General features: G+C 38.6%; 1 protein-coding gene across 1 annotated transcript in view; it reads right to left on the bottom strand.

Annotated features, from left to right (window-relative positions):
• Positions 1 to 26,672, bottom strand: part of WWOX (WW domain containing oxidoreductase) — a 537,170-nt gene extending 510,498 nt beyond the window's left edge. The window contains exons 1-4 of the mRNA XM_086469368.1: positions 26,563 to 26,672; positions 23,869 to 23,933; positions 22,510 to 22,567; positions 21,118 to 21,296 (exon numbers count right to left, since the gene is read on the bottom strand). Coding sequence (XP_086325494.1) covers positions 21,118 to 21,296; positions 22,510 to 22,567; positions 23,869 to 23,933; positions 26,563 to 26,669 — 409 coding nt within the window. The 5' untranslated portion in view covers positions 26,670 to 26,672. The remainder of the gene's footprint in view (positions 1 to 21,117; positions 21,297 to 22,509; positions 22,568 to 23,868; positions 23,934 to 26,562) is intronic.
• Between the last annotated feature and the right edge of the window lie 896 nt (positions 26,673 to 27,568).

The raw sequence follows: 27,568 nt of genomic DNA, 5'->3' as shown, positions 1-27,568 counted from the left end.
ATTGCCATTTATGTCCCGCCTGCCTGCAGCGGCTGGCAAAGGGCGTACCCCAGCCTCACTGCATTATCGTTCTATGCTTCAGTTTTCAGACTTAAAAGTAGGCAGCTCAAAAAAAGCTGCAAAACTTGAATGTTTTCTTACAGAAAAATCACACATTATATACTAATTGTGGCTTTTTAATGTAGGAACATTAGAAAAACAGCACAGGACAATATATGTGAGCATCGAGGACAGCCAATTACAAAGAATAAGACAGATACTTCACCCAAATGCTACAGAAGAACAACATGCTTAAATAACGTACACTTTGGGAAAGCAATCATTGTATTATATATTATTTAAATATACAATGTTGAGCAAGTGGACCAAAATAAATCTTCAGTGAGTGCCCTGAAAATCTCAAGAGCCAAGACTGTTCTGAGACCGACTACTCTTGCTGCTGTTGCTCTAGCTGAATGAGCTCTAATCTGACACTCAAAAGTGAAAATCCTGTTTAAGAATAAGACATACATGAGGATAAACATTATGGCACAGCTCTCTACAGCAGCAGCTAACCTAAAGGACTGGTAGCAGAACTAACAAGGCAGCTACAAGTGCATGGGATTTGCTACAGACATTTAAAACCCTTCAGCCCTTTACTTACAGCATACTTTCCATAAACACTCAGAAACTGGTACTCTGTTTCCTCCTTCTACGATGATTATTCAAGCCAATACTCTCACATCCTTGTCTATCTGCAGTCAACTACTATCACTGAATTTTGGGAGGGATTTTCTATTAATGATCTCAATTAACGAGCAGTTAGCATCGCTCAATTAATGACAACTAAGTTGTGTCAACATACACCAGATGAGTATATGGCTCTGTCAAACAGCGCAACCTCCTCTATAAACCAGAGAAAGGGATTCAGTGAGTGGAAAAGTAATCCAGCGATTTCTTGTTTAAACAAAGTAGACGGCATACAGTCCGTTTATCACTGGGGGACATTTTGTAAAGAATTTGCATCAAGCATTTAGATGTTTTAAAACATTCCTTTATTTCAAATAGAAGAAAGTTGGAATACACAAATGCAAAAACATTTCAGACAAAGGCAAGTTTTCTTCAGCTCCTCTATCTTCTCCCAAACACTCCAGGATACCTTGGATCTGTCCTTCACAACACATTTGAAACACAGTGATGCTACCTCTCTTTGCAACAGCTTAGTCCCCACGTAAAAGCCTACAGGGCTTGTTGACATTTAGTTTCTTCAAAATTATTTCTTCTTTTCTCCCCACCGATAGAAGAGCTCTGGAGGCCCTGAGATTCTAAAACATCTTCACATGTGCTTGAGTCATGATTTAAAGTTGTCGTGAGTCCAGCCTTCCTTGAGCCCTATGTCACTGGCAGTTTGAATGGAAACTAAAAGTGAGCGCAGAGAAAACCTTCTTCCCTTCCACCACAGTAAACATAGCAAGATCCAGTGAGGGAACAAAAGTGTTCTGTGGAATTGGAAGTGAAAAGTACTAGCCTGCTTGTGTTAGAGATTTCCGGCCTTTCACACACTGATGGATTACCTATGGACCGTAGAACAGCAGAAACCAGCTCGGATTTTGTAAGCACGAATGTATTAAACGAATAAAAGCATGTGTTACTTTCACAGCTGTGTTCAGGTTTTTCTTTTTCCCTCACTACATTATTTTCAAGCTTTCATGCTGCTTTCTAAATTGCAGCAAGCATCTATTGGGTTCTCATAAACAGACAGATGCTCCATTTGCAGGGGGAAGTGAGTTAATTTCCAGAATAGATCTGGGGTTTTTTGGAAATATTTCTATTTTAATATAAAATGGGTAAGAGACTTGCACAAAACCATTCTTTGATAAACTAGTAGCTGGAAGAGCAATTTCTTTTCCATATATGGCATTATGATATTGCAAGTAAAAATCCAACTGCCAATGAATAGGAAGTTTTTTATCTGTATAATTTGGTTCTTCCTGGGAAGGATCAACAACTTTATATAATCTTCATAAAGTAAAAGCAACAGCTTTTGAAATTAATTCTGCAATTCAGAAAATACAAAACCTTAATTAAAGTACTCTTGGCACCAAATGTAAATGAAAAAAAAAAAATACTTTCTGGCCTCTTTCACTCCAGGGCAGTATAGCCACTAGTTCAGGAGTTCACATTTAAACTCTGTCAGTGTACAAAACATACAGGTTAAGAGAATTCCTTCCTCCAGGCAGAAGCAATATAAAGGAGAATGTAAAAAGAAGGATGCTGTTGTCTTCTGGTTTTGGTCTTGCTTTAAGTTCATTCCAGAAAAATAAAAAAAAAAAAAAAACACCACCAAACCCACAACCAACCACAATTCTTAAGACACTTCCTCTTGAACTGAGCATAGGCCAGTATGTAGCACTTCAATCTTACTTTGGTTTAAGACCTTTGGGAGAAGAAAAATATTCTCACTGTTTGGCCACTGTGTTTCTACAATAACAACCCAACACCTTACCTAGAAAACCTATGGCATGCACAGAACCAGCAGAGTTTTGGCCGTTCCAAGCCATCAAACAACAGAGGCCAGTATATATGCATTTTTTAAACCCTTAACACTCTGGTAAGGCACAATAATTTTTACTCAATCATCATAAAGTTCATCTGCAGCACCCAATCATCCAAGTCATATTTGATTTTTTTTTTTTTATTGCAGAAGTAATAAAAGTATCACAAAAGTATTTTTCCGGGTTGTTACTCCTTTCAAATACCCTTTGCTTTGAAAACAAAACTGTACATTTTTCCTGGATCAGGGGTAACTGAAGTTTTAGCTAATGAGGAAGGAAATGAGAAAAGGCTTAAGCAGAACCCTGACACAATATACAATCCTATTACTTTTTTTTTTTTTAATGCAACATGTAATCTACATGAAATGCAATTTAACTCCAGTTTTACTACAGAGGAAAGTTGTGAAAAGGTTAAACACTCAGGAACTTGCAACAAATCATTATAATCCAAAGTAGACTCTCATCCCAACTGCTGCATCTCAGCAAACAGACTAGGCGTTTTTTGATTTTGGGGACCCAAGAGAACTACATATAAAAGGAAGAGAGACTTGTCTCTTAGACATCACTAGATTTATTTCAAGTTGGAAGACCTAAACAGCAGTGACAGTGAATCAGACCATCTTATTCAACACTCACATAAGCTTCTTTTCAGGTTGAAACACTGCAACAGTGACATGTGATTTAGAGAAGAATCTTCTGCAACTAAGATCGTAGTTGCCTGGGCTGGTGGTTTAAGGGTACAACCTCCAATAGAACTTCCACACGGAGTGATGGCAGCCATATGCAAAACTTCACAGTGACAGAGCCCAAAAAGCACCGTGCATTCTGTGTCAGGACTGCACGGCAACAATCACTCTGCTTCAAAACGGATATTTAGGACAAAATCTTAAAGATGCATTAGTCAAGTTGCTCCAAATGCAAGTTTTCAAGCAAATAAAGCACCAAGGTGTTTTTAAGAGACTAAATTTAAATTGAGCAATCGGCATGAAATACTAATGCTGCCTTTGTTTCTGTGTGTTTGCAGGCCCATAGTAACGACACATACTGATATTTTTCATTGAAAAGTTTGATGTATATGAAAGATACATCCTGCCTCTCCCTTTGTGTATAAATTGGACAAATGTGTTGTTCTTGGAGCCACGAACCACAGAAAAAGCCAACTAAAACGAACCACAATGACTAACGCATTGGTTCTGTTTTCCATCTAATCAACTTAAAAATATGCACTCATTGCACTTCTTTGCAATATACTGTTCTGGGCAAGCCAAAGTCATTCTTTCAATAAGTGCATTGCCATTGTCACTAACAAAACTCAAATACTTTGTTTCATCTGAAGGGAGCACAACAATAAAAAAAATATGAAAACACATCCTTAAATTGATGGGATTACAAAGATCTGCGATTCATTGTTCCTGTAAAAAATTAGAAGTACATCATTTGAGGCAAAGAAAGCTAAATTCATAACTGAAGATGCTGCAAGCAAACAAAACCATAGAACAGTGCCTATGTCAGGCACGTAGATTACAAATACGCTGCGACTAAGAGCCACAAAGTTGCAGTCAATCTGGTACCTGCTCTAGTTGTACTGTCCAAAGGCACCCACCATCTCACTTTATAACGCAATTAGACAGGACAGGAACAAAGCTTGGTCTTTAGTCCTTTCAGCTCTGTTAAAACCCAACAGTGATCATTATCTCAGCTACCCAAAGGCACAACCTAGCAGCAGGTTCAAACCCACATTTCCTATCCTTTATGTTGCAGAGGTGCAACTATCCAATATAAATACTGCAATAACAGCCAAGGGTTCCAGTCTGGAATGAAGCCTATTGTGAGATGCAGCACATTAAATATAGACCCAAGATACTCATGCCCCATGACAAGACCTTGTTTTAGTTGTGTGAAGGCAATTCCCACCAACCATTAAATGTCTGCCCCTAAAATACATGAAGACAACTGCCCTGAAAAACTGTGGTTTGAAATCAGTTAGATACTCTTTCAAGAAGCTTAATAAAAACACACGGGGAGAATCAAAACTGAAATTTAATACTTAACTGCACAGATCATCCCAATCAATATTTTTTTTCAGTTGCTAGGTCATGTAAATGCAAACAGGTCCTGCAGGCGCCTGAATAGATGAACAGTGGCCAGTGATTAGAGCAAAGGGAAGAGAAGGAGAATCAGAGATAAGAGCTGAATATTCAGTGAAAACTCAGTTTTATCTTTCATATCTACTCCTTGCAGTACATGTAGATCAGTGACCAAAAATCCTAGTCAAAAACAATTCAGACATTCAAAATTCTTCCATTTCAGCTAATCCCAAAGCTCTGTTTAAATAATATACACTCCTTTAATGGGGGGGAGGGAAGTCAGCCTTCATGTTTCATCTTTCCCTCCCTTCTTCATCTACTAAATGATAGGATAATGCTTCTACCAAATTCCAAACAAATTCTTCCTGAATATTTCTTAAAGTGTTTTGTATCAGTCCAAAGGACATCATCAGAGCGGCATTTTACCAATACTAAAATCACTCGCAGAAATTAACACAACTAGTCATATCTTAGCATCACACGGGCAACAGAAGATTATTCTTTCTATTCTCAGTGTTTCTTCAAGCATAGAATAAATCCATGTTTTCTTTTGATTGTTTTTTAAAACAACAGTGTGGCTTCTCGCAAGCAAGTCGGCTAGTTTTCCTAACACAAACCAATTATTCTATTTAAAAAATATATCAGAATTTAGATTTAGCTTTATAATTTAATGTGTAAGAAGAATTTATTAGAAAGTTTATTTGTTTGCATATAATTTTTTCCTTTAATAGATATTCAGATAGACATCTGAATACACAGCAACTCAGCACACAACTTCACATTTTCTAGACAAAAATAACCTTTCCACCAAAAAGTGCATTTACATGTATTATTATCAAGTTAAAAAAAAAAGATATTACATTTTAAAAGAAACCTGAACTAGCAACTTTGTCTCAAAATGAGGAGAACTTATTTTAGTGCGACTCATACCCCTAATTTTAGTAAAAAACCTGAATTACTCTATTCAGAATTACATATGTTTATATTCATAAGGGACAAAAAAATATTTTGTTAGACTACAGTTATGTTAATGCACTCCTATTTTTAGTGCAAAATAAACACTTCCAAAATAAACATTTAACTGAAATCTAGAGTAGCGGAAAACAATAAATCTGCCCGCAATGTAAATCAACAAACCAGCATCTCAATGAAATCTAGATCAGATCTGAGTAGTCAAATTTGACATGACATTTAGGACACACTATTTCCCAGCAAGCAATCATTCCTGAATGTTTACTCACTACAGGATAAGTGATCAGGTTTTTTGTTTATTTGTTTAAACAAAGCCATTTTATTTATAAGTACCATTACTTGAATACATCAAGGAAATAAATAACATTTTTGTGCATGCTACTGTAGCTTCATCACTATTTTATAGCAAAACTAAAGACAAGCAGTGGCAATAAAACTCACAATAATCACACGCATGCACCAAAAAAAAAGAATCATTCAGGATTTAACTAACATCAGCAGCAAGTATCAAAGGCCAATGATAAAGAGACTCCAGTTGCCGGTTAATCCACACACCCTTGAAGGGTTTGTGTTTTGAGAAGTGCCAGCGCTAAGAGCATTCATAACGAGGTTTATAAAAAGTCTGATCAGATACTCAAGTATCAATTAGGTTTTGAAAGCTGTTTTGAGGGGCATCTATTTTTTTTTTCCAACTTATTCCCAAAATTTTGGGGCTTCTCCCCCCTTATTGTTGCTATTTTTAACACACCTTCTTCGACAAGCTTACTCAAGTGACCAGAAAAAAGCCCAGAGGATTTAAAATTTATCTTCAACTGTCTCTCTCATGCCTTTTTTTTTTTTAAAAAGCAGATATTTAAAAAAAAAAAAAAATCCAAGTTCAGAGAAAAGGGGTTGGCAAACTCTCCTTCTCTAAAGCTGCTCCTTGCATCAGCAGTAGCTTTAGGCAACACAACAGCTTTTCCCACCAAAGCAAAAATTAAGAAAAAAGCCAGAACTACTCTAGTTTCTTTTCAAGTACACTTCTGTTCTTCTGTAAGCCAACAGTATCATAGGTTTCTGTACTGCTGAGCTGAGCCCTAATTAAACATAACAAAAAAAATTAGTTGCATGTTTTGAATCTCCTTTTGGCAAGTACAACAGTGCAATGTTAATAAAAGAAGTAAATTTAATAAAGAGGAATACTTCATCCAAGGCAGAATAATTAAAAGACATACTGTGCTGTCAGCTAAAGTGCTAGATCCTCCAAGTTTTAATCCGTAAGTTATTTCATGAGAAATATTCAGTGTTATGTAAAGATACTGAGAAAGTACTACAACACAAACTGGGCCAAATTTTTTTCTTAAAACAAACTTGATATTTATTTGTATCAGTTACACAAACAGCAAAAGATTTTTAAATGTATACTAGACATTTTACAGATAAATAATAAAACAAGGTTCCGTCCTAAACAGTTCACAATTCAGGTTACAAAACTACATGTCTTAGAGAATCAAACATACACAGCTAGGTCCTGGTTCTAAAGAGCTCATAGTTTGTGTCATGGGGGAAAGGAATAGATGAACAGACCAAAAATTAAAACATCACTATTTGATTTCTGGCAGTCACTACCCACCTCTGTCTTTGGGCAACACGAGATAATACAATTTGTTTAGTTAAGCAGCAGCAGAAAATTTTAATACAAGAGTCATTTCAGGATGCTGTGAAAAGAACTGAACACGGGGAAGATGCAGTTCATCCTTCTTTCTAGTGCAAGCAAATAAAAACAACAGATAAGAGACAGCTAGTAAAGGGCAAGATAATAAGACACGGAGGCTTGGGAATTTATACAGTCCTGGGTTACCTCCTTAAATTATAGTTTTTCTGGATTAGATCGTATTCAGGACGGGTACCAACCTCCCAGGTTCAAAACTGGCAAACCTTTTGGGTGTACTTTAAACTACGAAGGAAAGAGGGAGATGGGAAGCTGTTATGTAACTCAAATGATCCATCATGTGGTTCCGACATACAAAGTAAGGCAGGAGATGGAGTTCTGAAACAAAAGATGAAGAATAAGAACAGTATTAACAAAACGTGTCTATACACAAAAGCAAGGAGAATGGAAAACAAGCAAGAATTAGAAGTCATTAAATTATAATGTAAGGCCATGGGCAAAAAAAAAAAATAAAAAATCAAAGACCTCTTTGCCACACTTTCAAGAACGGCACAAAAACATATCATGCATCTTCTCACACCAAAACTACTGTATATTTTTATTAGATGGCATTTTTAAGGTCTCCCTGCTAACAGCTAGAATACCAGCAACCCACCCAAGAGCTCAACGACAACAATCTTCTAAAGCAAATGACCAATTACAGCTGCAGGTTCTATACCAATTTTTTTCATCTTCCAAGAAGCTAGACCTCGTCAGTTTGGGGAAGTGGATGCTAAATCCAAAAATACATACGCCTACAAAACTTTACATCAGTAAACCAGGAAAAACTGCCAGGTAAACAAGCATACTAAACATTTTCTAAAGCCTACCGTTTTCGTGACGATATTGCACTCCAAAATCTTGAGTCACAAGTTGCAACTTTACGATGAATTAGGCAGAAAGCATTACTTCTGATAGTCAGAATCCAGTGTTGAACAGTTCACTCAAGGTCACACGGAACTCAGGCTGTACAACTCCTGATCTCATATGCAGTATGCCTTGTCCATGACAAGTTCCCCAGTCAAATGATCACATCTTACTTTGTGTGTAAAAAGTCTAGTAAGTGGTATTTATTCATCAAGTTACATTCTAGATACATAACTTTGTTTTTTGTGACAGACAAGTGTTTGAAGTACCAGATACAGAGTCAGGAAGTCTAGGTCTCTATTCCTTTGACCGCAGATTAGATTCAGAAACAGACACAGTAAGGTATCTTCTCACAGATCACAACCTTCAATCACTCAGGATGCCAAAGCGTGCTGCCTAGTAGGTCATGCACATTTTTATGTAATCTTCATCACCTATCTTAGTAAGGCACAAAATAGTCCAAATTTACCTTCAGAGTTAAAAATCCTTCAACAACAGTGAGATTTATACCCCTCAGCAACTGCTCGCAGCTGGACACAGACCCAAACAAATAAAGCACACTCTGGAAAAGCTTTCTTTACACATTTCTAGTTGCCATATTTTCTGCTCTTAATATATCTTAATTATTCCTTCTGCTAAAGAACTAGAATAGTTTTCAGAGAAGCATGTTTCTTGTCCTGTGATAGAACAATCCAACTCCCACTTTAAATTAGATTATGGACATGGAATCAACCTGTAAATTTAGGTCAGTTACTGCAGCTATATGCTGCTTCATAAGTAAAATAAGACTAATCACACATTTCTCAAAATCTTAAGCAGCAGAGTTAATGTCTGCAACATACAAATGTATAGAAGCGAGAACGGCTGCTCATGCTTGCCAACAGGAGAAGAGGAACATAACAAGAACCTCTCACAGTTCCTGGATCTCTGAATACACAATATAATATTGTTTTCTTCAATTTGGTTGTGTTAGAGGAAAATTAGAGATCCGTCTCTCAAACTTTTAAACAAACAGTGAATTTTTGCACAAAGGCAGCCGTTTGACTAATCATCACCAGAGGAAAATGCCCCGCAAGTTTTATGAACTTGAGTTTAGATATCAAAAATAAAGGAAATCCAACCAGACAATGTGCTGATAAAGCTGCTTGGAAAATAATAAATAATGAGAAGGCAACAGACATACCTTCTACAAAGATAACATAACCTGGAAAAAAAGAAAAATTCCTAAGCAACACTCATTTTTCTGAATGCCAAGTCACAGTGCATTTAAGAGATTTAAATAAATATATCCAACACTGAACTGTGACAGTTCCTTGTTCACACTAATATTATTACCATCAAGAAAGTACGATAACAACCAGAAAACCTAACTTGACTAGTTTTTTAGTATAAAGGAAACACTTACTATGAATAGGAACTTAGAAACAGTGACCAAGGTAACTGTACTTAAATGAAGGAGAGGAAACGTAACGCATACTACTGAAGCAACAGATAAAGTACTAAAAGCCACCGTGTAGAACTACAGCAAGAAATCAAAACCAACTAGATGTTACAGGAATGGAAAACCTGAGGTTATATAGCTGAACAGAAGGCTACAAACATCTCATCTATTAAAACAAAAAGCCTATAGAAGAAACGGAAAAAGGAGAAAGGAAAAAAAACAAAACCACTTTCACTCGCAGAAGAAAAATAAAAACAACAGGAAGGCACAAGACTCAGTGTGTGGTCAATAACAGAGCTAAGAACTGAAAATATCATTAAATAAAAAAAAACACATGGAAGACAAAACTACTTTTGGTTTTGATGGTCTCCACTTGAGAATTATTAAAAGAACATGACATTTGATGTATTTATTTTCTTAAGTCACACACCATCTTTTAGAAAGGTTTGTGTATCATAAGCTTTAGGATGAATAGAAGATCAGTTTCTTTCTCACAGTACTATAATTTAGGTAAAATTCTGGCCTCACTAATTCTGAAGTTAGCAGCAAGACCCCTGTTTATCAGATCAGGATTTTGACCTTAACCTTCCTGAGTTCTTACCTGCCTCCTTTCACTTCCTTCTTGGTAGGGATTTACTGTTTCAGACTTGAGTTTCAAAACCTTATAAATCCTTGACACAATCAAGCACGAGGAGTTTGAAAGGGACGCAAGATACTGAAATCATTTCTTCTTGTGACCCTACTGCTTAGCACAGTTACAGTCACTAAGAAATTTTCTGCTGGTAAGCCAAAAATGTCATGTCCATTAGGGTACATCTTTAGGCTGTAAATAGAGTTGACAGTAGCTAGAAAAGTCACAAGATGTCTCAGAAGATACTGTCATCAGAAAACAGTATACATTTATCAGCCTCTTCTCTCCCCACCATCTAAAAAGCACTCCAAAAGAATACAAACGTACAGCTGAAACTATTCACACAACTCCTGCAGCACAATTAGCTTTCAAGACACGAAGATACAAGACGATGCAGAGAAGTAAGTTCTGTGTTGCAGCGAGATAGACTGAATCACGCAAAAAGTCTTTTCATTTCTGGACTACGAAATATTTGTAAAATAATGAGAAAAACCTCTGTGAAATTAAGTATTTCAAAAGTCAGAAAGCAATCAAGTTACATTGCGGCCCATTGAAAAGCCTTTTTAACTCTTAGATGACAGATGAGAAAGTAAATACCACAGATGAAGGCTCCTGTTCTACAAGTGTAACTTCCGTGTAAAAGGAGAACCACAAAGTACAAAGCAGGCATACAGCTCAATCCCATCCTTTGTGAAAAGATTCTATTATAAGCAGTAATCATTATTGAACCTTTTAGCCCAGATGTAATTTCTTACACGTTACAACAATTTTCACATGCATTGTGAATTTCAGCCAAGGCTGATGAAGTTCAATAACTTGGCTAACCAACCATGTGTACTACTCATTACAGAAGTAATAAATAGATTCATCAAAATGGACATGAAAAAGCAGTATGAACATCTGACACCATTTTCAGCTTATTCAATAAGAAAAATAAATCACAGAAGTCCAAGAGGACCTTTTAATATTTACAATACGTAACAAGTAGACAGTTGGAGCCTTACGTAAAGCAGAGCAATATTAGTATTCCACAATATTAAGCCAGAGTTAAAACAGAGTGATGGCACTCATGGAAAACTCAATCACTATGACCTACCATAAATTTTCAGAATACAGCACTGTAAATTAAAGAGAATCCTCTTCTATTAACATTATTCAAAGTTTGAAAATAATAGCTTTTAGTAGTTTTTTAACTGCTGAAAATACATCAGAACTAATCCCTGACTGACAGCTACTAACATCCTGCAACAGAATGGGCTAAAAGTTCCACCCCACAGGCACGTTCCCATCCATAAACTATGCTTTTCTACACCAATTACCCAGATCATGTACTCTGGCCAAAAACACACTTGCAAGGTCCAGGCTCTCCCGGCAGAGCACTGTACTCCCAGTCTCCAAAAACACTGGTACAACAAAATTCATACCTGCTAGAAAGTGTTGAACATCCATAAAAAAAAATACTTGGAAAAAATTAGCCAAGTGTTAAGTCTGTTTTTTTAATGTGTGTTTAAGTAAGAAGCAAACAACAAAACTTCTATAGACACTAACATTTTTATGGTAAGGCTAATCACGTGGTTTAAGATAATCCATGCCGAGTTTGGTGCACAGCACAGGGATCACAGGACTTAAAAAAACTCAGCCTTCACTTTTTCAGGATTACTTTTCCCATGAATTCTTCATTAAGCAAGCTGGTTTCCCTCAAGAGAATAAGTCAGTCAGTTGAAGTCGGAGCAACAACACGGAACTAAAATACATAGCTGCATATGGAACACCAAACTGTATTAGGCTGAAGGATGATTATTTTTTCCCCTCTCACCCAACCACATTTTAAAAGGCCTTAAAACCAAACCTTCATTGCCACTGTTTTGCTGGTGAAGGAAGGCAAGACAGCAGCCCCTAAACACCACAATTGTGCTGGCAGAAGACCCTCCTGTAAAAATTACATCTGCAAAGTAATGTTTTTATTGGGTAGCTTATTTTTCTCATGAGTTGCTATTTTATTCTACCAGGACAAAGCATATACACACTGGCTGCACCAGGCCAGACACGCTTTTCTATTAATATACTATGCTGCTTGTAATAGTGAAACGTGTGATACATGGAAGAGAGAATTCACCAAAAAATTAAAATACACATCAAGAAACAACTCTTTCATGCTTTTAAAAGCCCAATAAATACAAAAGTACCCATGAAAACAATCTCAGGGACAGCTAGGACTTGGCCAAGAAAAATAATCCAAGGTGATATATTGCTGATCTTTCTGTCTGCCTCACAATAAATAAGCTTTGAACCCAAGCCTCCGTAAATAACATCCACTTCAGTTCTCCACACATGAACCACTTCCAGTGTGTATGAAAACATACAACTGTGCAAAGGCTATAATAGTTCGTTCACCACAAGTTATGCTGGTTTAGCAAGAACTGGAGATGTATCTCCTTAACAAAACCCCAGCATTTCCCTTCTCTCTGCACCACAGAGCTAGAACAGAATCACGTACAGAAATTCTTCTTAACAGAAACAAGACATTTGAACTTATTAATCCACAGACATTTGTGCATTTAGGAACACTGATTTTCACTAAATGGGGAAAAGATCCACATAGTAGGAAAAGGCCATTCAAGAAGTAGTGTCACAAGCTTGCTCCCCCATGTCACATCCCTTTTTTCTGCTCTCATACGAAAATGGATGCAAATAATGGACAACTACTGGAAAGCAAACACCTTGCTATTTATTCATCATAATAAAACACACAAAATACACTTAGAAATCTTCTGGAAAAGTTAACATATAAATAGAATTGAGAAAAATAACAATACAGACCAAAACCAGACAGGCATATTTTCTCTTGAAGATTAATATTTCCAAAACAAACTATTCAACAAGAACAGGCTGGTTTTTTTCAAGGCTGACAAAATTCAGGCATTACAGCATAAGAAAAATTCCAAAACCATACAAGAAATCATAAAGTGAATCTGAAACCAAGACTATCTTTAGCAGTTCCTTTGTAGAAGTCCTGCCTGTTATACAACCTTTAAATACTATTTCATCACAAAACAGACAAGGAAAATTAGAAAATAAAGTTGGTGCTTTCAAATAAAAATCTGCACATTTTTCAAGGAAAATTTTCAAGGAAAGTCTGCAATCTAACTCAAAAATAGAGCTGAACAATTCCTTACTGACAGATTCAGGCAAACATCTGTGGGCGTAGACCACCAAACTCCATGCAATACAGTGAAAGACAAACAAACATATTTAATACCTTCATAATTCAGACTAATACTATTAAAATGAAAGTCCTCAATGACAGTTGTAAGGGACTGTTTCATTCCTCCCATACGATCTGAGTTTGACTCAAATAAGACCAGGTCTAATTAGGATTCAGCAAACGTTACCTTCTTTGTGAAGGCCAACAAAGCCAGCCTCAGTAAAAATGCTATGTTGCTGACAAATAATCTCAGTAACCTCTACAACTAGAAGGGTAGCCCATATTCACAAAATTCTCTTCTCTTCAGGTACAAGGCAGCGGATTTTTGATTTCTCAAGAAGGGTTTTTTTCATCATACTTTTCCTGTGTCTCCATCGCCAACAGATCTAGAGCATAGCAGTGAAAGCTAGCCAGCATCTATTAGAGACCTTCAATGATCTTCACAAGAAATTTAGATAAGCTTTAAAAGTTTAATTTTGCTCGGTTTATGAGTAATAGCTCACGTAGCCATTACTCAATTAGCATAAGAAATGCAACAAAGTTAACCACATCTGCCCCTATCAAGGCTCTGGAGGAAGATTCTGCTTTTCAACTACAAGAAGGATTCAGAACAACACTAATAGAGGAAGTGCTCAAACACTATGTCACAACATACAGAAACAACATACAGAAACAACAGCTCAGAAATTAGGAATTCGGAAATGCTGAAGCTATGCAGTATGTCACGCCCCCAATAAAACAAACTTCCCTTAGCTTCTGTCAGTATGAAGTACAAAAGCACAGAGTGAAGCACAGCAGTCTGGCCATGTGTACTGTGTCATTTACGTACAGGTTTATCAAAGGAGTATGAAAAATAAGTAAACAGAAAGAAATAAAAAGCTAACAAAAACAACTTTTTTAATACAATAAAATTATGACAGAAAAACAAATACCTTGGGATCGTTTTGAACTAATGTAAGCACTGTACGCTTACTGAAAAGAGAGATTCCTGGCTTTCCAATAGTTCAAAGCTCTCTTTCCACCCTGACAGTATCAGATCTTAGATGCTATGGGTCCCAGAATTAACACAATTAATCCCACATTCCAGACTACTGAAATTTTACTGTTTTTTTCCAGCAACAGAGACAGAAAAGTTTCTAGTATTTTCACTAGTATTTTGGGAACAGAATGATTTAAGAAGGGTAGACATTCTACATTGTTCACAGATGTAAAGTGTTCAAATAATGTCCCATATGAGAGAGATTTCTGAATTAGGTGCAGGTGATACAGTGAAAAGCAGATGATAAATTGCAGAGCTTCGTAATTTGTATTTATCACAAAAGCACCACCATGTGTGAACAAAATCTAATCATCTACATGTTACCACGATGATTAATACTAAGTAAATTATCAAGTTACACGTTGTCAAAATGTTACCTTCTATAGTTCCACAATGTTCAGTTATGTTTGTGTATATATACAAACCCTCACGGCAATTAACTGTGACATTTGATACTGGGAATACAGCTCATTAAATACACAATGCATTTCCAAAAGCTGCATAGGCTCTATTCTGATAGTTGAGTTGAAATCAGAGTTTTAGCTCTAAGTCTCTTCCCCGGGTTTCATATACCTGATCCTCAAGTATCGGCTACATTTGGTTAAGGGAATGCAAATCAGCCATGGGCGTAACATAAATCAACTCAAAAGGAAAGAATGGAAGAATGTAGCTGTTAACTGCATTTTAGTAGTTAAAAGTAGTAAGTTGCTTTGCATTTCCTCGGTTTGTAAAACAACACATTTTAATAAAACTTGTTGTCATCTGCTAAAATTTACTGATCATTTTTAGTTGCAACTTAACCACACTCTCAGAGTTGAAAAACATAAGTGATATGCCACAATCTAACTTGTACAAGTTTTACAATAACCATTTTTTATTACTATGTCAAGCTAGCTTTCCACACTTAAAATACGATACACCAACAGAGTCACCCGGAGGAAAAAAGCTATGAGAGAGAGGAACAAAACAGAAAAACTTCTGTTTATCATTTATAAATTAAAGGCCCAGTTATTCAACAAAACAGCTTTTTAAATCATAAAGCAGATGTTTAATTGTGATAACTTATAAGCACATTTCCCAACCCTTCGCATCAGTATGACAAGAGTTGCTAATCCTGAAGTTCCACACAAGAAATAAAAGACATACAGTAACTTCCCACACCAAAACTACATGCAGACTGTAAGCTCACTGGAGCAGGGACTCGCCTTTTAAGTACTGATTAAAAGTACCTAGTATACACCTTTCCTCCTGGCTAAGGCCTCTATATTGCATAACAAAAAAAGTTGCAGGAAAAAAGAGAATACCATTGAACAAACATTAACTGACAATTATTTTAAAGAAATAATCTAAAACATTTCCACAATTACAAAATTACATACTCTACTCTGGCAAAACATAATCAAGAAAAGCAATATAGCAAGCCACATTATGACTAAAGCTTCTGGATTTTCTTCAGTATTTCAAAAAAAATGAAGCTGCTCAAAGCCAAAAGTGGTTTTCATCATCTTGAGATAATTTGGGCTTGTTCCGGGCATCCCTTACAAAAGCAGTTAACAGATTTCTTTTGACCTTCCTATAGCAGAAAGATTAGAATTGCAATTTGACCAACAGTTTGGTTATGATTATCAATACAGTTCTGTGATAAGGTCTTGGGAAAGCATGAAGAAAAACACTCCTTTGAAATCTGCCTGACTGCACAGAACAACACATTTTTCCCTTCCATAATACGCTGCAATACCACTTACATTTCGCTACTCATGCATACTCCAGCAGTCACAATAGGTTAGTTGCAACTGCACCCAATACAGAAAACAGAACCCATTGGAGTTTCAAGGTCATATAGCTGTGTGAATCTTAAAAACAGACAGCAATATTTACACAAGTCAGAGAAAATCACTTGAGCTACACAACTGTCTCCCTGATGTTAAAACCAAGTAATATTTTTTTTTAAATTTGTTTGATTTGAAGAGACTGCTTACACATGCAGTTGAAAATACCACATCTCTCTATAAAATTAAACCTAGATGAGCAGCTGACATGCTTTTTAAAATTCTGAATTCTAGCCCTAATAATTAAGAACACAAACAACAAAATTACAAGAGTATTCACTAAAAACAGGAAAAAAGCACCAGGTCTCTTTTGTTCAGGATTTTCAAAGAGCAACACAGCCCTCTAGTGGAAAAATTAGAAAGTATGACTTTCTTCATACAAGAAGCATGCTAGGGAAGTATTTTCTCTGTAACCTAACTGACGTTGAGACCTCTAAAACTGAACGACAGACAAAATTGCACACTATCTTCAGTTCCTCAGTGGAGTAAGACTTACTGACTTCAAGAGCATAAACTGACAATTGACACTACTCAAGTTTAAATGTACATAGAACAATAAGTATTTAAAACCAGAAGGACTGATACAAGACTAAACTGTTCAGTAAGTCAGTCTTACTTCTTTTTACTACATCAGCTTTACCATGACCAAAAGTTACCCCAACTTCTGACGTGACACTCAAGAGTAAAATTTTATTTAGCCTAAAAAAAAGAGGAGAAAAAAAATCCAAAGAATATCTGGACTGCACTGTCAGAAAAAAAAAAATCCACAATAAAAAAAAAACATTTTACTAATGAACTCTTATCTCTTATCTGCTATGATCTCTTTTATTATCTCTTTATCTCTCTTTTTCTCCAAGAACGAAATCATTCATTAACCAAGTTGTTAATGAAAGTTAATGAAGTGTTTATAAATCTAATTGTTTAAGTACATTTCCCCCCCCCCCCCCCCCTTTTTGCAGCAATTTTATGGACTCAGTTAAGAAAGTGGGTATGTAATCTAGGAAATTCTCACAGACCATATTCCTCATCAGTAACAAAAAGAAGAACCACAGAGCAGGCAGTCTCCCCATTCCACAGACACATTAAGAGAAGTAAATGTCACTTCACTGCCATTAAAGAAGCCAGTACATGTGATACCACTAAAACTCTACCACTGCTGGAGTCATCCGAAGTATTGCCTCAGTAATTAAGCGAGCATCTCTATTTTTTCAGAAGATGTGGAGATTTTTCAAATTTAAGGAGAAAAAAAAAATATTTCTGGCAAGCTACATTGGGCTTCCTGTACTAGATTTTCAAATAAAGCCAATTAACACATAATTCCATATTTTTAACTTTGCTATCTTAAGGCGGTGCACACAGACAAATAAAAAAATAACTGCTATGTTTACCCATCTTTGAAGGGATTCTCAGTATTTTCCGAACTTCACCTTGAGCATCCAGCAATGCGGCAACTGAAAATGCATTTTCTGCATTCTGATAGACTGCAGTCTACCAACTCGGACCCTGATCCTCATTCTACCCATCTTGAAATGAAAAAGTTCTCAATATACCAATATCATAAAGCTAGTTTCAAATATACCACTGAAACTAATTTTGACAATGAGTGATATCTTTTTTCCTTACATTAGTAAGTACAAATGCTCAACAAGTAATCCACTGTTTTTCATTCACTTTCTACTTAATGGACAGCAATATTTCCTTGCAAGTATTTACACTTACCTCCTAAAGAAAGTATGTCAGTGTTCTGAAAAGACAGTAATTGTTTACTCCTCAAAATATTCAGGGAAGGAAATATTAGCTCGAAAACACACAAAGAGTTTAGAAGGAGTATCTACAATACAAAGTGGAATACAGCACTGAAATCCTAAAATAACTGTGGAATAAGCTCCAAAACTGGTAAGACTCTGCTTGAGCTAGCTAATTAGTATCTCCACATGGAGTGCCAAAGAATTGTATAGACATACCAAAGCTCACAGGGATCTCTACACTGAAATCCATTACATGACACCGCCACGTTCAAAGCAATTTGCCGAGACTCACAAAGCATGGCTAAGAGTTAAGCTAAGACTGACACGTTTCAACGACTTGGACAACAGAGTTTCAACAGGACTTCAAATTACATCAATTATGTCCAAATTAATTGGACAAGAACACTATTAGCCAACCCTGAAGGGGGAGCGTTCCCTTTACACAACACCAAGGAGTTTGAACCTTGTTTTTCTCCGTCAAACAGGTCAATCGTAAGTCAGAACCAGCACAAGCCCAGCTCAGATTATATTTTCTCTCAGAAGCCTTTAGAGCAAGGAAAAAAAAAAAAAACATAGATTACACAACAAGCATAAACCCTAGAATTGCTGTCTCCTTAATCCATGCTCTATGGCAACTGGTAAGTAGTGTCAGACACAAAGCCTAGGACTATAGTCGTATTAAACACAGGAGTTTTGAGTTATATAGGCCATAACACCCCCTAAAACATATATCTGCTACATCACCTGCATAGTTTTGGACTCCTTATACCCTAACTTCACATAGCAGCACAAGCCCAAGGCTTATTTCACTTATGCTCTCACTGATCTTGGCATGCTTCTGACCAGGGGCGACATCCTGCCCTCACCTACTAACAGAAACCAAGGAAGTATATACGTGCATGTGTATCTATATCTGTGCATATATGCCACAAGCAAAGAAGATCTGGTGCAAGGACGTGCCCGCTTACTTGTGATCAATCCAGACTAAAAACTAAGGGAGAAACACAGGGAAAAATTCTTGACAAAAGCATCATACATCTTGGATTACTCTTTTGCCGTATATGTAACACTTTCAGCTCATTCAGCAAATCCGAATTGTAGCTCTTCTCCTGCTGAAGGCAAATCATTTGCACCCAGGTAACTCTTAAATGTTCTGAGACTGTACAGTTGCCTACAAACCAAATTCTACCATTAGATGCCATGTAAAGACATGCTGTACTAAGAACCTGAAATGTAAACCTTCCTAGAAAACACAAATTCCTCATTGATACAAGTAAGTACAACACTTGCTGCCCTTGCAATACCAATCTGTAGTAGCATATCATGCAATGACAGCAGGACATGTGCTGTTAATGCCTAAACTGCAAGCTACAATAGAACTCTAAATTCTTCATCTGACTCCTGTGGGATAACACTCCCTTAAATAATTAAGGGGTAAAGACCAAGAGAATTTAGTGATAACTCCTGCTATTAATTCATTTTCTAGAATATCTCCAAGGTTTTCCAACATCCTCACAAATCCATTTTAAGTGAAGATCCTGCACTAAAAAATAATTTTCATAAGGACTCTTTCAATATTGATGTAATCCCACCATAAAGAAAAATGCAAACCACAAAAGGGAACAAAAGATTAACAGTTAACTAGGATTTAGGTAGATCCCCTCACAGAATCACAGAATGGTAGGGGTTGGAAGGAACCTCTGGAGATCCTCCAGCCCAACCCCTCCTGCTAAAGCAGGTTCACCCAGAGCAGCTTGCACAGGTGGGCTCTGAATGTCTCCAGAGAAGGAGACTCCACAGCCTCTCTGGGCAGCCTATTCCAGTGCTCTGCCACCCCCAATGTAAAGAAGTTTTCCCATATTGAGGCAGAACCTCCTGTGCTCCAGTTTGTGCCCATTGCCCCTTGTCCTGTCACTGGGCACCCCTCAAAAGAGCCTGGCCCCATCCTCTTGACACCCACCCTTTAGATATTTATGAACATCTCAGTCTCCCTTTCTCCAGCCTAAACAGCCCCAGGTCTCTCAGCCTTTCCTCATAGCAGAGATGCTCCAGTCCCCTCATCACCTTCGCAGCTCTCTGCTGGACTCTCTCCAGCAGTTCCCTGTCTCTCTTGAACCAGGGAGCCCAGAACTGGACACAGAACTCCAGAGGTGGCCTCATTTACACAAAAAAATCAAATGTAACACCAAACCACACCAATGTTGTAATATTTGTGGAGAAGCCACAAATTTAAGCCACAGAAAAAGACATCCTGTGCAGGTTGCTGAGTGAACTTCAAACAGCCTAGCAAATTAAGTTGGAGACTAAATCCTGTCTTCTGAGAAGAAAGGCAAAGCCCCTAAGCACGAAAGCTTCATTATAAAATGAAACAAAAGCAGCTAATTAGAATCTCTCAAATACTCACCCGCTATAGAAGTGATGCTATAATACCTGATTTTGATACCTAAACAAGCTGAATGTCTGAAAGGATTTACGAACTTGCTAGAAAATACAACTAACAGGGATTTAAAAAACTTTTTTTTTTGCCCTAAAGGAGCATCAAATACGACACTCTCACGCAAGTTCATCATCAAGCTGACGTGAAAAATATCTTCAGAGATAAAGATTCCACAGCCTCCTTGGAAAATCTTTACCTGAGTTTTTTGCTGCCATTAGAAAGTTTTTCTGAATACTTTATCTGAACTCCCCTGCAGCCATACAAACCTTACTCCTTGTTCTACCCACCAAGATCACAAAAACAAACAAAAAAAAAAGCACTACACCACTTCCCTTCCCTTTCACAGCAATCATTTGTAGAGTTACATAATGTAAAATCCCTCCATCACTACTTTTCTGGACAAAAATCAATTGTTTCAGAACTTGATATCTTTTCTGTAGCTCTCCTCTAAGCGCCAAATACTCCACGCTTTTTTAAAAAGCAGCACAGAAACCTGAACAAAGTTTCCTAACTAGAGGTTTTATATGGAAATAATGCAAAACAAGTCTGAAATACCAAAAGCACAGATATTTAAACAACGACGTAGCCTCTAAGATAAAGATTGCCATATTTCACCTCATATGTGCTGTTAACCTACCTATTCCTGAATTTGCTCCCGTGATAATAACCACTTTCCCGCTCAAGTCACGACCCTGGAGTATTTCCATTGCAGTACTGTTGCCATCATATTTTTGCCTAGTAGTAGGTTTCACTGGATTATCTTCAACTGTAAAGGCCAGCCTTGGGTCAAGGTAGGTAGTCCTTTTGTTTATGTGGCTGCAAAAGAACACAAAAATTCAACCGCTTAGACCCTTCCGTATTCTGTATTTAGATTTTAAATTTATTTCAACCACTGTTGTGTACAATTCCAGTGGATTATTTAAATACCTAAAAGTCAAATTATTTTTTCAGTTTTGTTAAATGGATCCAAATCACTTTTTTCATTAAGTATTTTTCCAATTGTGACAGTGTCCATTAATATTTGTATTCACATACTTCACAACGCCATTCTGAACTTCATGTGAACCCCTGCACAGAAAGCAGAATTTTGTCAATGGAAAAATCTCACTATATTAGGGAAGAACACGTTCTCTTAGGCGCTCTATAAAAGTGGCCAGCACTACACCCTTGAAAAAAACCACCAATGAGAAATGTAGCTCAGCACTTTTTTCTCAAACAACTGAAACCAAATAGCTTCACATCAGCTCAGCAAATGGCACAACCTGGATCAGGCTCACCTTTCTAAAAAAAGAGTTTTAGTTTTCTTCAGACAATTATCAGAAAGAGACACTAAGCAACAACTTTCAGTCTTCAGCCCTTAGTCATAGGGCAGAGAGGCTATACTTACTATTTTGATCTGTGAATATTCTTCATTCTGCCAAGTCAGTTAAAGATAAACTACCCCACTTTGGCCCTGGCATTGAAAAACATACAAAAGGAAATGTTCCCATAAATCTCTTTCCAGTTCTGTGAACTTTCGCCTCCCTTACCTTTCTAAAAGCCTTTGCTAGCTCAATCCCTGTCCTCTTGTCTTTCTGTGCTTTACATGGCAAGTGAGCCAGAGCTGCAACAATTTTGTTTTCATCTTGTATGTTTATAGCCCCACTGCAATGTTAACAATCAGCCATGAAGTTCTGGATGTGATTTTAAAGTTACACATACAGAGTTTATCCATAAAGGTACACAAACAAAATGGGCCTACACAAACATTGCCTAAGGGTCAGCACACGTTTTGATACACGGACAGGCAAGTCACTTCAATCTGCCGCCCAAGCTAGTATTTCTGTGCACGTGGAAGAACTCAGAAAGCTACAAATGGGTGTTTAGACACTGCCACAACTGTAATATCTGCGTATGGATTCTGAAGTTGTACTTATTAATTTCTTTGTCTTTCCAGCTGATACTGTCACAGTATCATAACTCAAAAAGGCTACCCAACATGAAACACAGTCGTCCTACTTGCCCATATTCTACGTTTTGACATACTTACTCTACAAAATAGACCTGTCCATTTTCATCTGTCTCCTGCTCCCATCCATACGGCAGACCTAGGAAACACATAAAACATTATCTTTTTTTCTGGCATTAGAGTACACTCAGATTTGAAATTTAAGCAATTTCTCAGACAAATGTGGCAAAATTCTGCATTATTTATGTAGGTAAAGCAGCTACCTGCTGCACTTGAATATTGGAACTTGAAAGAAGGATTGCTTCCCTAATCACATACAATTGCTCTCTAATGAAAGTATAATATACAGAAGACCTAGTACAACTGTAATGATTAGCATAGTAAGTCTAAAGATAATATAAAAATGCTTTATAAAGACTATTTCATGTTCTAGCACAAAGGGGCAAAATGCAATCATGCTTCCTAGTACATACAGATGTCTATACCGCAGACAGTTTAGTACCTATCCCTGATAAACAGCAAAAACATTGAACTAAATGTAGGAAAAGTTACATGGAACACATACCGAAAGCTGGAAGATCAGAACCCTCAAGTGGGTATGGGATACATTAAATCGAACCTAAATGATTCTATGGTTCATACATGAAGTTGGAAGGACAGAAAAAACAACAAAAATGACATATTTTTACAAAATAAATTCTTACATAAAGGATCCAATGGAACAGCATTCCCAGTATTTCTAATCCTGGCTGAAGAGTACTCAATTATAATTCAAGCAGCTCAAAATCTACTGAAAACATCCCAGTTATAGTCACATTACCAGTGCCAAAAGAAATACGGCTTGCCAACAGCACAGTACTCCTAGGTACGCCATATAGAAGCTTCTGGGAAAATCTAATTTGAGGCACTGAGCCAAGGTCCTTAAGAAGTCATATACCTCTGGAAATGTCCTGCAATATTGGCTGTCTTCTGTTCTGGCACAAACATTCAATTTGGTTAGGGAAAACAAGCAAAAAGAAAACTAATGGGACTTCCTTTTGTGCCACTGATATTCTTTAATCAAATGCATTCTTTAAAGAATGTAATTCAATTTTATTGGATTAAATATAATCTGATGGACACCAGAATATCAGAACCCAATCGGCAAATCCCAGTCTTTGACTATATGCCTTACAAGGCACAGTAAAACAATCCCTTTACCTTGGAACTAGCACTTCAGCTTTACGGAGGAAAAGAAAGGCATAAAACTGCAAAACGATCACTTCACACAGACACAATCACATTAGGTAAAACCCCACTGAAATCAGCTGTATTTTGCAAGCTCAGTTTGCCCAGGTAATTAGTATCAACCAGAAGATCAAGATGAGATCTTGTTCCTGCACAAACCCCAACTGATGTTTGTAACATGACTCCAGCTCATTACAAAAGCTTAACACAAACCTCCTGCAACACGTTTCCTCTTCCCAGACTTAGGATGTTCCCACTGTGTTTTTTCTTCCAGGTGGCTGTAGGAAAAGAAAAGGTTAAGTTTTTTTTAAATTGTCTAATAATTTTTCTGATATAATCCAAAAATTTTATTTACATACAGTAAATAGAATTTAACTACTTTATTTTTTACATACAGTTCAGAAAACGGCTTGTCTTGCTCAAAAAAAGAAAAGAAACATGACAATGCCTTGTTTAAGAAAGGTCAGAACTGCCATTAGAAATGATTGGGCTTCCATACTGACACGGTTCTAAAGGAAAGCAACTAACCAGAGAGCATAGGAGTCTACAAAAATTCAAGTAAATGTTTGACTTCCAATCTAAGTTTCGTTGCTTATGAGGAGAAGAAAGAAAACCCAAAAGTCATTAAAGAACAACATTAACAGACTCAGAAAATTCCTCAAAACATGGTGATCTTTGGCAGGAAAAGAAAGAAGCAAGAAAAGAATTTATCAAAAACTAGTATAAATAATATCAGAAAGTTTTCAAATGATGAAAGCAACCCTCTAAAACTCTTGTCTAATAACATTGATTTGCAGGCTATAAGGTAAATAAGTCTGGATTTCTACAGGAGCCGTTGCAGCTTTGGACAGATAAGTATATCCAAAGGCCTTTACTAGCAGACTAATTATTTAATATGGGTAATAATAGTATCACATCTCTTCTTCTAGTTCAGAGATTTTACTCACTGAAATCATTATAACAGGATTAATATACTCTATCATAAGGTTTTCTGCACTACAGACTAATAAGAAAAGTGGTGTGCACATAAACAAGGTCTTACAACACCGAAATTGATGAAATCAGGTTGGATATTAAAATCTTACCTTTCATTAAGTATTTTAATATAAAAACTTGGTTGTTATTTTAAGAGTCAGGCAGGGATTACTTGAAAGAGTGTCCAAACTGATAGCTGTCCAAGTATGAAATAAAGACTGGCAGCATTATTGAATAACATACACAATCATTACACTACAGATCTAGTACCAACAGCAATTCACACATAATATAAGCAACTTTTCCTTCTTACAATAATCACACAGTTAGTACACCGTGACAGGACACTGTATGACAAGAATCACAGCTGGTGGTCTGAGACTAAATAAGTATGTCTGCGTGACCTGCAGTAATACTTGAACTTCAGGACATTCACACACTAAAGACTCAAGATCCTGAGTGACTCCTGTCCGATGTGAGATACACAACCAAGTTACCATACTTGACAAACAAACGCATGCCCACCAAGCTTCAGTAGCTGCCTGTGTGCATACCTAACTCATCACAAAGACTTTTAAAAGTCTTAAACCAAAGTAACCACACTCCAGCTAAGTCTAAAGTTCATATTGTTGATGAGGTTTAAAAACAAGTTTCCAGAATGGAGGTATCACAGATATAGAACTTATATTAAAGGCAGCAGCAGTGCAACACCTCTTCACATCAAATATTTTTTCAGACACACTGGGCAAGATTTTCAGCCAGTAAAGATACAGTAATGTAATGTCATTAAATTAAATCAGTTAAGTTTCACAACAGTTAAAAACCAGACCTACTGAAATAATTGTTTGTGTAAAAATCATGCTTAGCAGTATCTTATTATTTTGTAGGTTTGCTACTTTCACCAAGTGTTTCTTTCCTGAAAGAGCTTTTCAAGTCAAAGGAAATATACAGAAGCTGGACCTAAGAAAAACAAACATCTAGAGAGAATCTGCAGTGTTTACAAAACAAGTGCAGATAAACTACAGCATTCTGTCCGGTGTTTGTAAAGCAGAACTTGGGAGGAAGATGCCAGCACACCAGAGGTGAGGATGCACTATACTTTTCCCTTTTGTGGAAGGGAATAAATCTTGCAGCTTTAAACAGACTGAAACAGATTCCAAGATCAGCATGGCTAGAGAAACCACAAGAGAGGAGAAAATACATAAATATATATTCCACTGAGTTAGTTAGCCCTGTAGCACATCCCCTTTTGTAACGAGCGAGGATACAATCATTCTCTGCGTGGCACAAGCAGATGGTGCTAAATGCAAATTTTTATCTCTTGTCAAAGCTGTGGTATACTGAAGAGCTGAGGGAGAGCATTTATAGTTTTTAACTTCCATCGTACCTCTCACTCCTCTACTGCCACAAGAAGGAAAACTAAAACAATTACAAGATGGTGCAAGGCTCAGCTGCCCCTAGGTCTAACGATTACCCACAGACCCGCGAGGTGTACTGCAAGAGCTGCCCGACGGCCCACCGCCCCACCCCGGAGGGTCCAGAGCTGCCCCAGCACCCCTCCCACAAGCGCAGGAGGCTGCGGCTCTGCCCGGCGGCGCTCAGCACCGCCCAGACCCGCTCCCCGCCCCCGCGGAGCGCAGCGCGGGGAGGCCGCCGCCGCCGCCAGAGCCCAGCCCGAGCTGGGCGCTCCCGGGAGTCAGGAGGGCACTGTACGCGGAAACGGAGTCACACGGAGACCGCTCCCGCCACCGAGCCCGGCCCCGGCCGCCCCACGGCGGCAGCTCGCCCCCGTGGTAAAGGGCGGGAAATGGCGGCTCCTGCCCCCTCCCCCGCCCCGCGCTGAGGGGCAGCATCCGCGGAGCCGCCGCTGCTGCCCCACGGCGAAGAGAGGGTGGTCAGGGGGCTCCAGGCGCGCTCCTCCCCGTCCCTTACTTCGCGTAGTAAACCCAGCCGTCCTTGGTGGTGCGCTCCTCCCAGCCCGGCGGCAGCTCCTCCTCGCTGTCCGTGTCCTCCAGCCCCGCGTACTTCAGCGCCGCCATTGGGACGGGCGCTCCGCGCAGCCCCGCGCTGCCGCCGCCGCCAGCCAGCGGGCGCGCGCCACACCGCCCCTTCCGGCCGGCCCAGCCAATGGCGCGGCGCGGCGGCCCGGGGGCACCATGGGAAGTGTAGTCCGGCGCCGCGGGGCAGTGGAAGGGGTGCGAGGCGTTGCCCTTAGCCCGCGGCTGAGCTGCCCCCTCGCCCTCAGCTCTGTGGGCTTCGCCTGGGCCGCTGAGTTTTTGACCCCTGAGCGGCCTCGGACGGAGTTAGGATCGTCACGGGTGGCACAAGAACCTCAGATTTTGAGGGCATTAACTGTTTCCAGCCCGCTGTTTTTCAGAGACTGGCGTGAATACCACGAGGCCCCGGAAAGCAATGAAAAACGAACAGGTCTTTGAGCTTTTCGCCATTAGTTGTCACCTCCTGATCTCTGGGACGAGATCTCCCGTCGTGGCCGTGTTAGTCAGCGCTCCTCCGTGCCGCTTTGCTCGGTGGGGAAGGCCCGGCTGGGAGAAGTGCCGGGAGCCGCCTCACCCCCCGGCTGCACAGGCCCCTCGGCCAAGCCGGTGCCACCGGGCGACGCCGGTACAGCCGCCCGCAGAGACCGAAGCGTTCCAGGTCAGTGAGCTGGCAGCAGCCTGCGGTGACTCCTGTCCCGGCAGCTGCAGCCAGGCAGGGCACCTGGCGGCGGGGGGAGGTGAAGCCGGACCGTGCCTGCTGCCGGTACCCGGCTGACATGGCCTACCCGCCCTGGCCTGCCTCGGTGCTTTGGGTCCCGTGCCCGTCTGCTGGCGTAGTCATAGCTGTTTATATAGCCAAACCCAGCTGTCAGCGTTTGTAACAGCGTCTTCCCACGGTAGTCCTGTGGCAGGTGCTTTAAACACACACATAAAAAGCCGAA

This window comes from Leptosomus discolor, chromosome 8, assembly GCF_034619465.1.
Source record: "Leptosomus discolor isolate bLepDis1 chromosome 8, bLepDis1.hap2, whole genome shotgun sequence".
NCBI classification, from domain to species: Eukaryota; Metazoa; Chordata; class Aves; order Leptosomiformes; family Leptosomidae; genus Leptosomus; species Leptosomus discolor.
Note: the sequence above shows the minus strand (reverse complement) of the source record. Positions and strands in the feature narration are given on the sequence as shown.